The sequence below is a fragment of the Notothenia coriiceps genome, unplaced genomic scaffold (assembly GCF_000735185.1).
Source record: "Notothenia coriiceps isolate Sejong01 unplaced genomic scaffold, NC01 NC01_scaffold00031603, whole genome shotgun sequence".
NCBI classification, from domain to species: domain Eukaryota; kingdom Metazoa; phylum Chordata; class Actinopteri; order Perciformes; family Nototheniidae; genus Notothenia; species Notothenia coriiceps.
The window spans coordinates 17134-30538 of NW_011364304.1; the positions used below are offsets into that span (position 1 = coordinate 17134).

Sequence of the window (13405 nt, forward strand, 5' to 3'; positions counted from 1 at the left end):
TTTGTGTGTGTGTGTGTGTGTGTGTGTGTGTGTGTGTGTGTGTGTGTGTGTGTGTGTGTGTGTGTGTGTGTGTGTGTGTGTGTGTGTGTGTTAAACCTACCAGTTCCCATATGCCATCGGGTTCATAAATTGTCCTGGTCTCTTGATCCTGTCTCCACTCTCCTGTTATGTCACTGTAGAAACAAATCAAAGATAAAAAAGAATATTAAAGTGATGATCAGTGACATTTTTGGACCCTGTAGATTTACAGAGATCAGATTGTTCAGAGCGGTGTTTCAGGCTATCAAAGAGAAAAGTATGTTTACAGTATTTACATAAAGATCAGAGCAGTAACAGCAGCTGCAGTGAGGTCAATGAGAAAGAGGAGAGTGACACTAAAACAAGACATACAAATGACCACATAATTATTATTTTGACATAATCAGTAGTGTTGAATACCTCACACAAACTTGGCAATCATTAAGGCTAGTAACTTGCTGACTTTCCTGTCTTTATGCACTGCAATAAAGTTTAGTTTCAGAAAGTAAAAGCTGTCTCGTTGGGTTTAAACATATGTCTGGCTAAAACTAATGTAGCATAGCAGCCATTAGAACATGAAAAAATGCCTCATTATATATGACATAAATTCACACACACAAACAAACACATACTCTAAACTGGGCTGAATAGGGTGCAGCACGACCCGGCTCTTCCTCCTGAAGCACAATGAGGACCTGTTTGGGTCCAGTATGCCCAGTAAACCCAATCCCACTGCCCAAAAAAAGCAGCAGCACACACACACACACACACACACACACACACACACACACACACACACACACACACACACACACACACACACACACACACACACACACACACACACACACACACGCACACGCACACGCACACAGGCCCAGTGTGTCTCCAACTGTTTTTGGACAGAAGGGCATTTAAAGAGCAGAGACAAACAGCAACAGTTGCTAATTGTTGTGTAATAGTTGGAGTAGGAGATGGCAGCATTTAAACAGAAAGCAGTACAGTTATTTCAGAAAGTCACACCATCCAGCTGACATGGTGCCATCCGGCGTGATGCTGTTTTACAGAAAGTTATTTAGACATTAGACAATATATGCAAGGGCTGATCCTCATTTCATATAGACATTCAAACCAAAACGTATGCAACATTCGGGTTCTCTTTCTTGTATTTTAGTATTTAGAGGTGCCCTACACTGATTGCTTTTAAATACTTTTTTCTGTTTAAATGTATTACTGTCAGTAGGAGTTGTAAACATTTTAACGTTAACATCGCATGCTCCCTGATCAACCCATTCACTAAACAGCCCTTAAATATTGGAAGTGTCTACAAAACCTCAGATGTCGAATTTGTGGAGAAAGAATGTTTATTATGTGCGTTTCCAACCATACTTTAAAAGAAAACAGTGACAACGACTGAAATGAAAAGGTTTTGTAGAAGGATTTTAAGCATTGACTTGGCTATTAAAATATGTGTGCTTTGCAAATATATGCTTTTGTAGGAAAAAGGTTTAATTTAGGTCAATATAATATATGGTAATAACAATAATATAGTATTTACATGAGTAAAACATTGGTCTGTGATGTGAAAGAATGAGGTAAAAGGAGATTTCATTTTGTTAACGTAATGCCTTTAGAAAATCAGTTTTGTTGTATAGCTTGTGGGGTATGGCAAGGTTATTTATAACATGTTTTAATGAGTGAGTGTTTGAATTCCCATATGGGTACAGTATGGTAGAAAATTAATAAGGAAAGTGCTACAAGGGTATACAGATATAAATAATTCAGAATATAAGCTACATATTTTTAGAAGTTGTTGGTTTCAGCATCTTTAATAAGTCTGCCTTATCAGCTTGACTTGACTTCCAAAGATAAACATGTCACGCCTAAGCTCTGTTATCGCAACACGTTATCATATCTATATTAACGTCTGCCTCAGTACAGTCACAGTATATTCATATGAACTCCACTGCGAATACAATAACATTAATGTCTGTCCCCATTTGCAAGGCATGCGTCTGAGGCCGGAGCAGAGTGGCAGCGGGCCAGCCCAAAGCAAACAGAGGTGTGTTTCTGATTTGACTGCTCACTCGCTGCTGCTCTGGTACACAGTTCATCCTGAGTGCATGTGTTCACCCGATACATGGAGACTGTAAACTGTAGGACTGACCAAATGTCTTAACGGTGCCACTACGTAGTTGGTTGATTTGACTTAATTTTGTACATTTAGAGCAGGTTATATTTTCCTAAACACTTAACATTTGGCTTAAGTTTACTAAAGTTAGGTTTCTAACTGTATTTTACACTTCGGTTTAGTTCCCCCGATTGTACTTGACACTTTAGGCGCTTTCACACCGGAATACTTTTCCCAGTATAGTTCCGATAGTTCTTTAAATTTTGCGTTCACACCAAAAAAGTCCGGAACTAGGATTTAGTTCATGAGAACCTTTCCACCCCATTTTTAGTGCCTGCTAAAGAGCAGGTACTTTCATGGGAGAAAAAGGTTCCCATTTCTGATTGGCTGGGCGGATTGCAAACCATGCCCCGTAAAACTCTGAAAAGTTTTGTGAAGCCGCCATTGTATTTGCTGGCATTAGCATTATTAGCATTAGCCAAGCGCACCAACGGAGAGAGGCTAACTTATGGCAACACAAAAGAAAACATGGGAGCGGTGGAGATGAGGAGGTGTCGGCATTCTGGCTATTTACTTGGAAGTAAGCTTCTTCCCAGCAGCTTCTACTGAAGCCAGTCCACAACTCCGGGGACTTCCGGCCGGGGGACTTCGGGTGGCAGTATACGCCGTGAAGTTGTTTGCGGCCTGCCAGTAAACCCAAAGCAGAAGAAGAAGAAGTGACGTCAGCGGCTTCATTTGCCTAATCCTCCCTCAGGGATTTATTCCGGTGTGAACGCGATCTGCTCTTTAGTTAATCAGAACTAAATAATTCTGATTAACTAAGTATTGGGAACTAAGTACGGCAAAGTACTTGTCTCCAAAAAGTAACTTTTTTATTCCGAAACAAACTTTCTTATATAATTGGTTCAACATTCCTAAAGGTAATTTACAGTTGGTGTTAGTTCCCTCAACTATTTTACCTTCCAGAATGAATCAGTAAGCAATGTATTGACCAAATAACCCAGATTAAGTCCAGTATATATGAAAAGAGATTAGCTATGAGCAATAGAGCGTACTGATTATACATTTGAGTTGACATGTACGCACATACAGTCCAAGTGTGCTTGAGTTTCACCGACTATACAACACGCATGTATGAATGTATATATTGCATGTGTGTGTATTTACCGACCTTGTGAACGCAAATGCACGTGTTAATTTCTGTGTCTACTTGTGTTAACATGGGTGTGTGTGTTTCAACGGCAGCGGAACCTCAGGCAGGGCCCCCAACAGTGTCCAGTGGGATTGTGGGTAGTTGGGAGAGGGTTTGGATTCTTGCTTTGTTTGTCCCTGTGTGCTGACATCACCGTGCTGATGGCACCAAATCCCCCGTTCTACTGCACACAGCACTTTCTATACAAAAACACCAACACACACACACACACACACACACACACACACACACACACACACACACACACACACACACACACACACACACACACACACACACACACACACACACTAACACATGGTGCTAGTAATGCTAACTTGGCCAAAAAAAAGAGAGCTCTTTCTCTTTTTAACACACATGCAGACATCCATGTATGCATATATGGATGCACCCTCCGCCCCCCACACACACACCTAACACGGGATGCAGTGTGATCATCATATTTTTTGCTATATTTGGCCTCCTGCAGGAACTTGAAATGATAAATGTACTCTTTTAAATACAAATTGTACTTTATCTTTCACCTCTTGATAAAGTTTTATGACCCCCATGACGCTGTTTCTTATCAATGTCAACAACTCACTCAATTAATCACTACATTCAGCTTTGAGGTAAGTTGAGAAAACATTTCCTGTATGGTTTTAATGTAGATACAGTACAACTGACTGGAATGACTATAACGATGGTAACATATACACATTAAACATAGCAACATTTTAAATATTAGGTCAAGCTATAGTTGCTTTTTGAAGTATTTCACCGCCTCTTCAGAACTGCAGTATTTTCAGATACATGTCAGCCATTAAACTGATTGTTGTCCCACACACACACGGTCTATTTGCTCATAAGCTAAGCTATCTGACTCTGTCTTTACATAGCCTGGTTAAACATTAACTGGGAGCCTTTCTCTTCCCTCCAGTGCTGTCTTTGGTATGTATGGAGCTCGGAGGAGGGCGGGAAGAGTCGGGTAATCAGCTTGATGACACTTCCTGTCAAGCTTGGAGGAAATGGGCGGCCATTTTTCTTTAGTAAATTGTTTATTGGTTGCCTTTGTAGGAAATACAATTGTTAAATGAATTGGAGTCAAGATTTCTCTGTGATTGTTGTGTGGAAATGTTATTTTTTGAGAGCATGTTAATCTTCAGCAGGGCTTGGTTACACATTTTCATCATTAATCCATTAGATGAATTAGAGTCGCTACAGCCACTCAGCCTGCATGATGCCCTGTTATTGTTTTGTACTTTATAAGGCTTACAGGGACTCAATATGGTCGCACAGATGTATATCTACATACAGAAACCGTGCCACACACACACAGAAAGAAAAACAGAGACACACAAAAGGCTTGGCAACATACGCACATACACAAACACACAGCCCACTGCTCGTGAGGGCCCGGGGAAACGGTTGGGATGGACCCAGCACTCAGAGCCACTCAAAGCCAATCAAAGCTGATGATAGCTCAGACATTTACACCATCCATCTACTGCCTCTCTCACACACACATGCACACAGGTGATCACCGTCCCTGTTACCACATCAATCACACAGGAGGGAAAGAAGAAAAAAGGAGGGCATCCAGACAGAAAATGGTGAAAATGGAAGAGATGCAGTGCTGTACAGGATGTTGGTTATATGCTCAATATTTGAAATACTGATGACGTAGAAGAATAATTTCACAGATGTACAAAGAAAACGTACACCTATTAAAATGAGATGCTGGCTGGTAGGAGAAATACATTATTTATTTAAAATTAGCCGAAAAATGTTGATTCATAGAAAGTGAAAAAGTAGCATCAGGGTTAAATATATCTCCCTTCTTTTTTTCTGACGTACAGGGTGCTTCATGCCTTTAGCACATCATTTGAGTCAGCATCATGATGCTCATTAAATATTTACTATTCTTAGTCAACAGCAACGCTATTCAAGTGTCATCACCTACGCGAAGGAGGTGTTCATTTCGGCTCAGTTTGTTAGCAAGATTATGGCTAAGAACTACCAACCCAATTTACATGAAACTTGGTGGAAGGTGTAGTTGGCCAAACAATATAATTCTGAAGCTGATCTGAATCACAAGATGCTTACACACTTGGAGACACCCTTGGTCGAGGTCTCTACTCTCCAAAGAGCCTTTTATCAAGTGCGATAGACTCTTTGGTGCACCTGCTTCCTCTTAAAGTTGTCTACTACCTCAGGGAGTGACTCACTAAATTTCCCAGAATGACTCTGAACAACATACAAAATGGGCCTACAACTCTTTCATTTAACAGATAGACAAAGCAATGGGCTAATGACATGTTGAGTGAAAGAGAGAGTGACTTTTTCAGGAAACACTGGATGAAAGTAAGATTTGTTATTATGTTTCTGGGGTATGGACACACATCAGACAAACACACACACAACTGCTTCAATGCTCACTGATATTTCCCAACGGTTGAAGACTTTTTAATAAACTTTTAATGACCACTCGAAGAGCACGCCCCTTCCTCTGAGTACTTTTACTAACACACACACACATCCACCCACCCACCGACACACACACACACACACACACACACACACACACACACACACACACACACACACACACACACACACACACACACAGGGTCCTGTCAGGGCTAACTAAGCGGAGTGGCAGTCAGGGCAGCGCTTGGATTGGCTGGACAGGGGTTGCCGGGGGTTACGGTGGATTGGGTGGACCACCTGCTGAGACTCAGCCGCCAACTGACTAAAATAATTTATATCAGAAACCACCCAGGATAGAGACAGAGAGACACATGGGGGAGAAAGGGAAGTTAAACAAGTTTGCACTAAATATTTTTCGTAGACATGAAGATCATTACTCATGAAAACAGCTCTTCTTTAGCTGTTGTTGAAAATGAAATGGCAAAGCAGCAGACCTACTGGCCTTTAAACATAAATAATAAATGTTGTAGTGCCAGAAGAGGTGAAACCAATTACACAGATCTTCCTATTTTTAGTAGCACAGAGGAAGGTTCTAGTCGTTTCTCAGACTGTTTAGTTTACTTTCACAAGCTGCCTGCTCAGTTTACGAGCGTGACTACACCTGCAGTGACAGTGTGGTGGCAGTGGAGGACTTCTGTGCTCCATGGTGTAACAACTACATGCTCAAAGTGTCCATGTGAGTGTAAACCAGAGCTGAACTACAACGTGTTTTGAAAACAGCACAAGAACTTCATTCACTTAAAGCTCACAGGTGGAAAGATCTGGGTTTTCAAGCTTTAACGTGGTGTTTACATTAATCATTTCACATACTCATGTCATTGTATAACTGTATAATGACAATAAAGGATTCTATTCTATATTTCCACTAGACTACATTATACTGCATCATCCATTTTAAATATACGATACAATATATTTCTCCGTGAATGTATTGATTCATTTGACTTTCTAAAGGGTACTTTGGTTTTCTCTTTCTTTATTGTGGACACTTTGAAACACCATTCTAAATATGAGCATAACGCATCATCACACTGAATGAATGGAAATAAACATCAAGGTTACTTGATCCAATTTCAACAAAGAGTAATTCAGAGTCAAGTTCTTATAATCAGCTTAATTTCAGCCGAGGAGACTGAAAAGGTTCTGGTACCAAAGCTGTTTGAGATGCAGGGCTTTGCAGAGGTCCCTGCCCCTCAAAAAACATCTATTCCCCCTTTTCAACCCCTCTTGTATAAGGGCCAGGGCCCATACTTTCTCTCAGGTCCTGTGTGTGTGTGTGTGTGTGTGTGTGTGTGTGTGTGTGTGTGTGTGTGTGTGTGTGTGTGTGTGTGTGTGTGTGTGTGTGTGTGTGTGTGTGAGTGTTAATGTTTGTACTTATGTGTGGATGTGTGTGTATGTGTGTGTTTGTGTGTTTGTGTGTGTGTGTTTGTGTGTGTGTGTGTGTGTGTGTGTTGAGGAGGTCAGTTTGTGGGTCACACACACACACACACACACACACACACACAAACACACACACACAAACACACAAACACACACATACACACACATCCACACATAAGTACAAACATTAACACTCACACNAGGGCACGAGATAAGTTTGTGCATGAGATGGAAGGCTGACAGGCAGGTAGGCCATCCAGTTATTTTAGCCGGGCCGGCTCAGATGATTGGTCGTGCTTTTTACAGCGCTACGGCTTCCACAAATGAAATTAAAGAGCATTCCATTGAATATAACAAAGTGTTTCTGAAGTGAATGACCTACCCCACCTTTAATGTAACTATGACTGGGCAATATTGAGAAAATCAACATTTTTGATTGAATACCTTGATATTAATATTGTGACAATATTGTAAGTTTAACCATTGATGCTTTCAAAGAATATAAGAATAAAATGTGATAAATAATCCTTATCAGTAAGGTAAACAATGCAGGTTTTATTAGTTTATGTGGAAGGAAGTAGAGACAATATGCTTTTCAAATTTAATTCAAATGTGGGGAACAAGTCAAGTTCCTGTTATTTTATTGCAGATAACAACATTCTCCCACAGATAAAAGACTGTATAATTATACAGAGCTGCAGAAAATGTAACTGAAGCTGTGCTGCTTTAAATGAGCAGGGAATATGAGAAGTGTTTTTTGCCAGCCCTCCTCCAGCTGCTTTATTTTAATCTTTATAAGATCAGTTTCTTCAGGTTCTGCTGGCTTACATTTATTTTTAAACTCCCTGCATCACTGGTTCACCGGGATCTTTTGTCAGGCGTCTGCAGACACACCTATGATGCACTCTCACACAAAAATGTTTCTACCACACAGTCTCAAAACAACAGCCACACACAGGATACATTGTTTGCATATTACTGACTACTCTCTCTCTCTCTCTCTCTCTCTCTCTCTCTCTCTCTCTCTCTCTCTCTCTCTCTCTCTCTCTCTCTCTCTGTGTGTGTGTTGCCTTTATTGTACAACAGTAAATGTTGCATAGAATTTGCTTAAATACCCGATGAGAAACAAATATATATCTATACTGTAGAATAGTTACAAATAAGGCTTGGGACCTGCACAATTTATTTTCCAATGTGATCTTGCCTAATCTGGCCTCTAAAAGTGGTACGTATAAAATAATAGTTATGGCTTGTTTTCAGTTAAAAAAAGAACAATAAATAAACTCGTTTCAAAGCTTAATTAAAAAAACTGTGTTTTAATGATCGGGGGGCAAAAGCGTTTTAATGATGGGGGTGTTTTAATGATGAGGGGGCAACATTAAAGGGACACTTTTTATCCACAGTCAGTTGAGAGAAACATGAATCAGTACAAGCAGAAGGAGACACTTGGCTGTTTTGTGAAAAATTCAATTTAAATTACAGTTTTTTTTTACATTTGATTCCAGCCTATTTGAGCCAATTCTGCATTCTCAGCTCGTAGCTATTTAAAGAAGCACGTGGGGGTTCAATGCCTTGCTCAAGGGCACTTTTACAGGCCTGGTGGGGATCAGAGCTGTTGATTTCCCGCTGTAGTTGCTTTTGGTGTCTTTGTGAAAGCAGACAGACCACAGTGAAACCGCAGCTTAACTCTCCGCAGAACCAAAATAGTAATTGTTTTTTTTACTGAGTCATCTCATACAAAGAGAGGTTTACTGACTTCCGCCCAAACCCAATTTTGAATGAAACCTGTGGAACTACACATTATATATTCTGGCTGTTGGAGTCATCATTTTAAAATAAAAGTTAAACATTTACATGTGAAACATTCCAAGCAACCGGTATCTATGGTCCTGAGCGCACACTTGAACAACCTTACACACACACACACACACACACACACACACACACACACACACACACACACACACACACACACACACACACACACACACACACACACACACACACTCTGACACATGTATAGAGGAATGTGGTTAGACAGATTCTCTGCTTCCTGTTCTTCTCCGTTGCTTCTCCTGATGTTTGGATCTGGCTGCAACGACAAATGGTGGCTGGATGTAGGGAGCCGGGGGAGAAAGGTGGAGAGCATTAAAAGAATGTATTTGATGATGGATGAGGAACTTGGTTTTTGCATTAGTGATGGTTCCAGTGCAGAAGCAGCGCTTATTATTCAGTTCCTGCAGATGCTCCAGCCGTAGAAGAGCAAGTAGAAGAGAGTGTCTGGGTTATGTACATCGTCCTTCAAATTGAGGAAGATTTTGGTTTAACACTTTCTCCTCCATCTTACTTCTTTAATACTTTTATTTTAATTTTCTAACATAGAACAGGTGAGGACATGGACAACACGGCACTATCAGTGAATATTAAAGATAATAAATGAAAATAAATGCATGTAAAAGAGGTTATACAAGAAATAAGACATTCCTAGATGTTTATTACAATCCCCTTTATTTTTCCACCTTCTCCTTTTGGAGTCATGTTAATAGGAAAAGCAATGGAGGGGGTTTTCCTCTGCATTTTAAAATGATGTTTTACTTGCAGCCATAATGATCCTCAAAAGGTATATATTGCTTTTTGAGAGCTTAAGGGATATGCCAAAGGTAAAAAAGGTAAAATTCAAGTCAGATTTCAGGTGATTAAATTGCCCACCAGCCGAACCCAGCTCCCTCTTTATTATAATTGACCAATAATGCCTGTTTTTTCTTTCATTGTAAGTATCAATAAGTATGCAGGTTGTTATTGAGGGTCTCCTCCCTACCTGTCTCTCCAGGTGAGCCCGGGGCTCCACACTGAGTGCTAACATGCTTCGTCAGTCCGAGCCGACCAGCAGCACCCTGCAGCTGGTGGCCAACGACATGACGGGCATCATGGATAAGCTGGACGACCGAGAGCTGGACCTGGAGGATGGAGAGTTTGACACCCCGGACGCTCACCTCTCAGGTGAGTGTGTTTTCTCAGCGTGGCGTTCACCTTCCATCATGTCTTTGTCTGGTTTTATATCTGCTGGTGTGTTTCTGCAGCCGAGCGTCTTCCTTTCAAGGCGATCTACAACATGGTGGCCTTCAAAGAGTCGGAGGCCAATGTCTTCCTGTCGTCTCCGATCACCGCTAAGATCCTAGAGGTGGAGCGCTTCACCTCGGCTCAGGACCGCTTCAACGTCACCGCGCAGAGGAGCGTCAACAAGGTGCACAAACACCTTCTAAACAACTCCCTCTGTACAGTCTTTTCCCGTCTTCAATTCCTCACAAACTGGTTTTGAATCGCAAGGTTTTTTTATCTGCAAGATGCTCAACGGTATAATGGCAAGCACATTTCTTCTTCAGTTTTTGGCAGGGTCTTTTTTTTTTTGTCCAGGCTTGATTTATTTGAACAGTTAAACATTTAACATTCAAAACTAATTGAGAACATGTTTGAGTACTGTACTTCAATACAGCTGTTAGGTACTTGGTTGTTACTTGAGTACTTCCATTTACTACATCTGCTGCTTTATATGACAGGACTTGAACTTTTCCTGAACCTCCTGAACATATCAATGCAGCTATGTTGACACTATTAGTCATTCGAGAGTTACATGGTTCTCACAGGACAGCAAAAAAGCTACAAACATATGATGCTCTGGTGATGGGGAGGCGTGTGGCGCAGTGGGTTAGTGCGTTGGTGTTCGGATCAGGGGGTCACAGGTTCAAACCCCACTGCAGCCAGCATGTCGTTGTGTCCCTGAGACACTTCACCCCAAATTGCTCCTGTGGGGATTGTCCACAGTATTCAGTATGCAAGTCACTTTGGATAAAAGCGTCTAACAAGTGACATGTAATGTAATGCTCTTATAGAATATCATGAATTTATCATTTTCTTCAAGCAGTAAAAAAGACTCTGCTTCATTAAAGCTGCAAATAGAGTTTGTAAAGTTGCTAAAGTTAGAAAAGTTGCTAGCAATTATCAACATCCTTTGGTTCGTTTTTCAAATCTTATCAAAACGAGATAACCTCTTTTAAAATGTATTAAATGTGTCTGTGTTGATCAGTCGCTGCCGGCGGTGTTTAAGATCGAGATGAAGCACGGGGAGTTCACGTGGCTGGTGAAGAGGAAGGAGAAACACTTCATGGATCTGCACAGAGAGCTGCGGACGTACAAAACCTTCATGAGGCTGCCGCTGCCCAAACGCAGGTCTGCGTTCTCCCCTTCTGGAATAACGCAAGTTTATGTATAGAACTCATCTTTGGTTCTTTCTTCGACATTTTTTTATTCTGGTATTTAAAATGTTTCTCTGCAGCAACACGGTGAAGAGGCAGGCGGTCACAATGAGCGAGGGGGAGCAGATGCCGAACCTCCCCCGAGTGGGAGGAGACGATCTGGAGAGGGAGGACCAGGTCTCCAGCCGAAGGGTACGCCCTCCACCTGAGACTCTACTGTCAATCAAAGTCCCTCCTGAATACTTTATTATCTTGCTGAAGTCTCTGTTATGTGTTGCAGAAACAACTGGAAGATTACTTGAATAATCTGCTAAAGAAGCCGATGTACAGGAACTACCACGCAACGGTAATGAGCATTTGGAGTTAGAAAAAGGGTTCTTTTATCTTAAATTACAAAATATTTTGGGAAAATATGTTGATGAATGTTGTAATAGAAACAGTGATTTATTTATTTCAGATGGAGTTCATTGACGTCAGCCAGTTGTCCTTCATCCATGATCTGGGACCAAAAGGCTTGTAAGAACGACACCATGTCAAAAATGTTAATAAATAACTTTTGGTATTTAATTTGTGAACCTCAAAAACAAGTTAGTCCTGCTGTTTCGGACAGAACTTTTTACTCAATACTAGTTTAATGTGACTGGTTTCGAGAAAATTGTAATATATGGTTCTGAAACATTTATTTATAGAAAATAATCAGAAAAAGCGTTTCTGAGTACTTAGAAAAGTGTCCTATCAATTAAATGTATTATTACTATTATTTGTTACGTTTTTTGTCCTGTTCTCATGCAGGAACTTTGCTTGCTTTGTTTTGTACATATAATAAATTAAATAAAGATACAGGCAAAATAGTGCAATAGTTAAGAAACAAACTAATAACAAAAATATCTAAGTAAATATAAAAAAATAATTAAAACAATTGCAGATTTCCTTCAACTCAAATGTGGATATCAATCAAAACCGTTTTATTAAGCATTTACCAACCAATTCTAGAATGCAGTGAACTGCGATATCTAAAGCCTTATATGGTGCTTTGTTTTCCACACATTTAGAGTTTGTTTTATCTTTCAGAGAAGGAATGGTGCTGAAGAGATCTGGCGGACATCGGATCCCCGGGCTGAACTGCTGCGGGCGCAGCCGGATGTGTTACCGCTGGTCCAAACGGTCAGGACACAGTTCATGTTATCTTTCTAATACTCAGACCTGCCTTTTGATATTATAGAGAAACTTCCAGTTTCAACTGTGATTAGAATTTATAACGGAAATGTTGGCTCTGCTCACATTCATCTCCATTTCCATATGATTAGTTTTTTGTGTTTATGCTGATTGTCGATGTGAAGATAATTTCTTTATGTAAACAGCTTGAAAAATATTTCTGATATTTCAACTTCCTACACATGTTGTAAAATCCTTTAAAACAAAAATAAATGGGTTTTAAAATGACCGTGTATCTTTTATTTATGTATTGTTGTGCAATGCCTGGATTACCATTTTGCCTTTGCAAAATCCAAATCTAGCATCAATGAAATTACATCTATCCATTTATCTATATGAGGGGCGGGGAACCTCCGNAGGGCTTTGCAGAGGTCCCTGCCCCTCAAAAAACATCTATTCCCCCTTTTCAACCCCTCTTGTATAAGGGCCAGGGCCCATACTTTCTCTCAGGTCCTGTGTGTGTGTGTGTGTGTGTGTGTGTGTGTGTGTGTGTGTGTGTGTGTGTGTGTGTGTGTGTGTGTGTGTGTGTGTGTGTGTGACCCACAAACTGACCTCCTCAAACTTCAAACTGAATACTTCTGGCAGTTACCACGACGACAGAGCTCTCCAAGCCTTATCCTACTTACTGAGACGAGACGAGGAGCGAGGAGGAGGAGGAGAGCAGGAGCGAGAAAGTAAAGATAGAACAGAAAGACAGAATACGGTGTGGACAGAGAGAGACACACA

At 40.6% G+C, this 13405-nt stretch overlaps 1 protein-coding gene across 2 annotated transcripts; it reads left to right on the forward strand.

Moving 5' to 3' along the window:
* Positions 1–10010: 10010 nt before the first annotated feature.
* On the forward strand, positions 10011–12907 carry LOC104960147 (phospholipase D1-like). Of its 2 annotated transcripts, none has more exons than XM_010788111.1 (7): positions 10011–10211; positions 10292–10455; positions 11296–11465; positions 11545–11656; positions 11745–11810; positions 11922–11980; positions 12536–12907. In XM_010788111.1, the coding sequence occupies exons 1-7, from the start codon at positions 10073–10075 to the stop codon at positions 12684–12686; spliced, it is 861 nt and encodes a 286-aa protein (XP_010786413.1). In that variant the 5' UTR covers positions 10011–10072; the 3' UTR covers positions 12687–12907. The 2 variants fall into 2 exon arrangements, with proteins under 2 accessions (XP_010786413.1, XP_010786414.1); XM_010788112.1 differs by having other exon boundaries at positions 11296–11438.
* Positions 12908–13405: the final 498 nt, after the last annotated feature.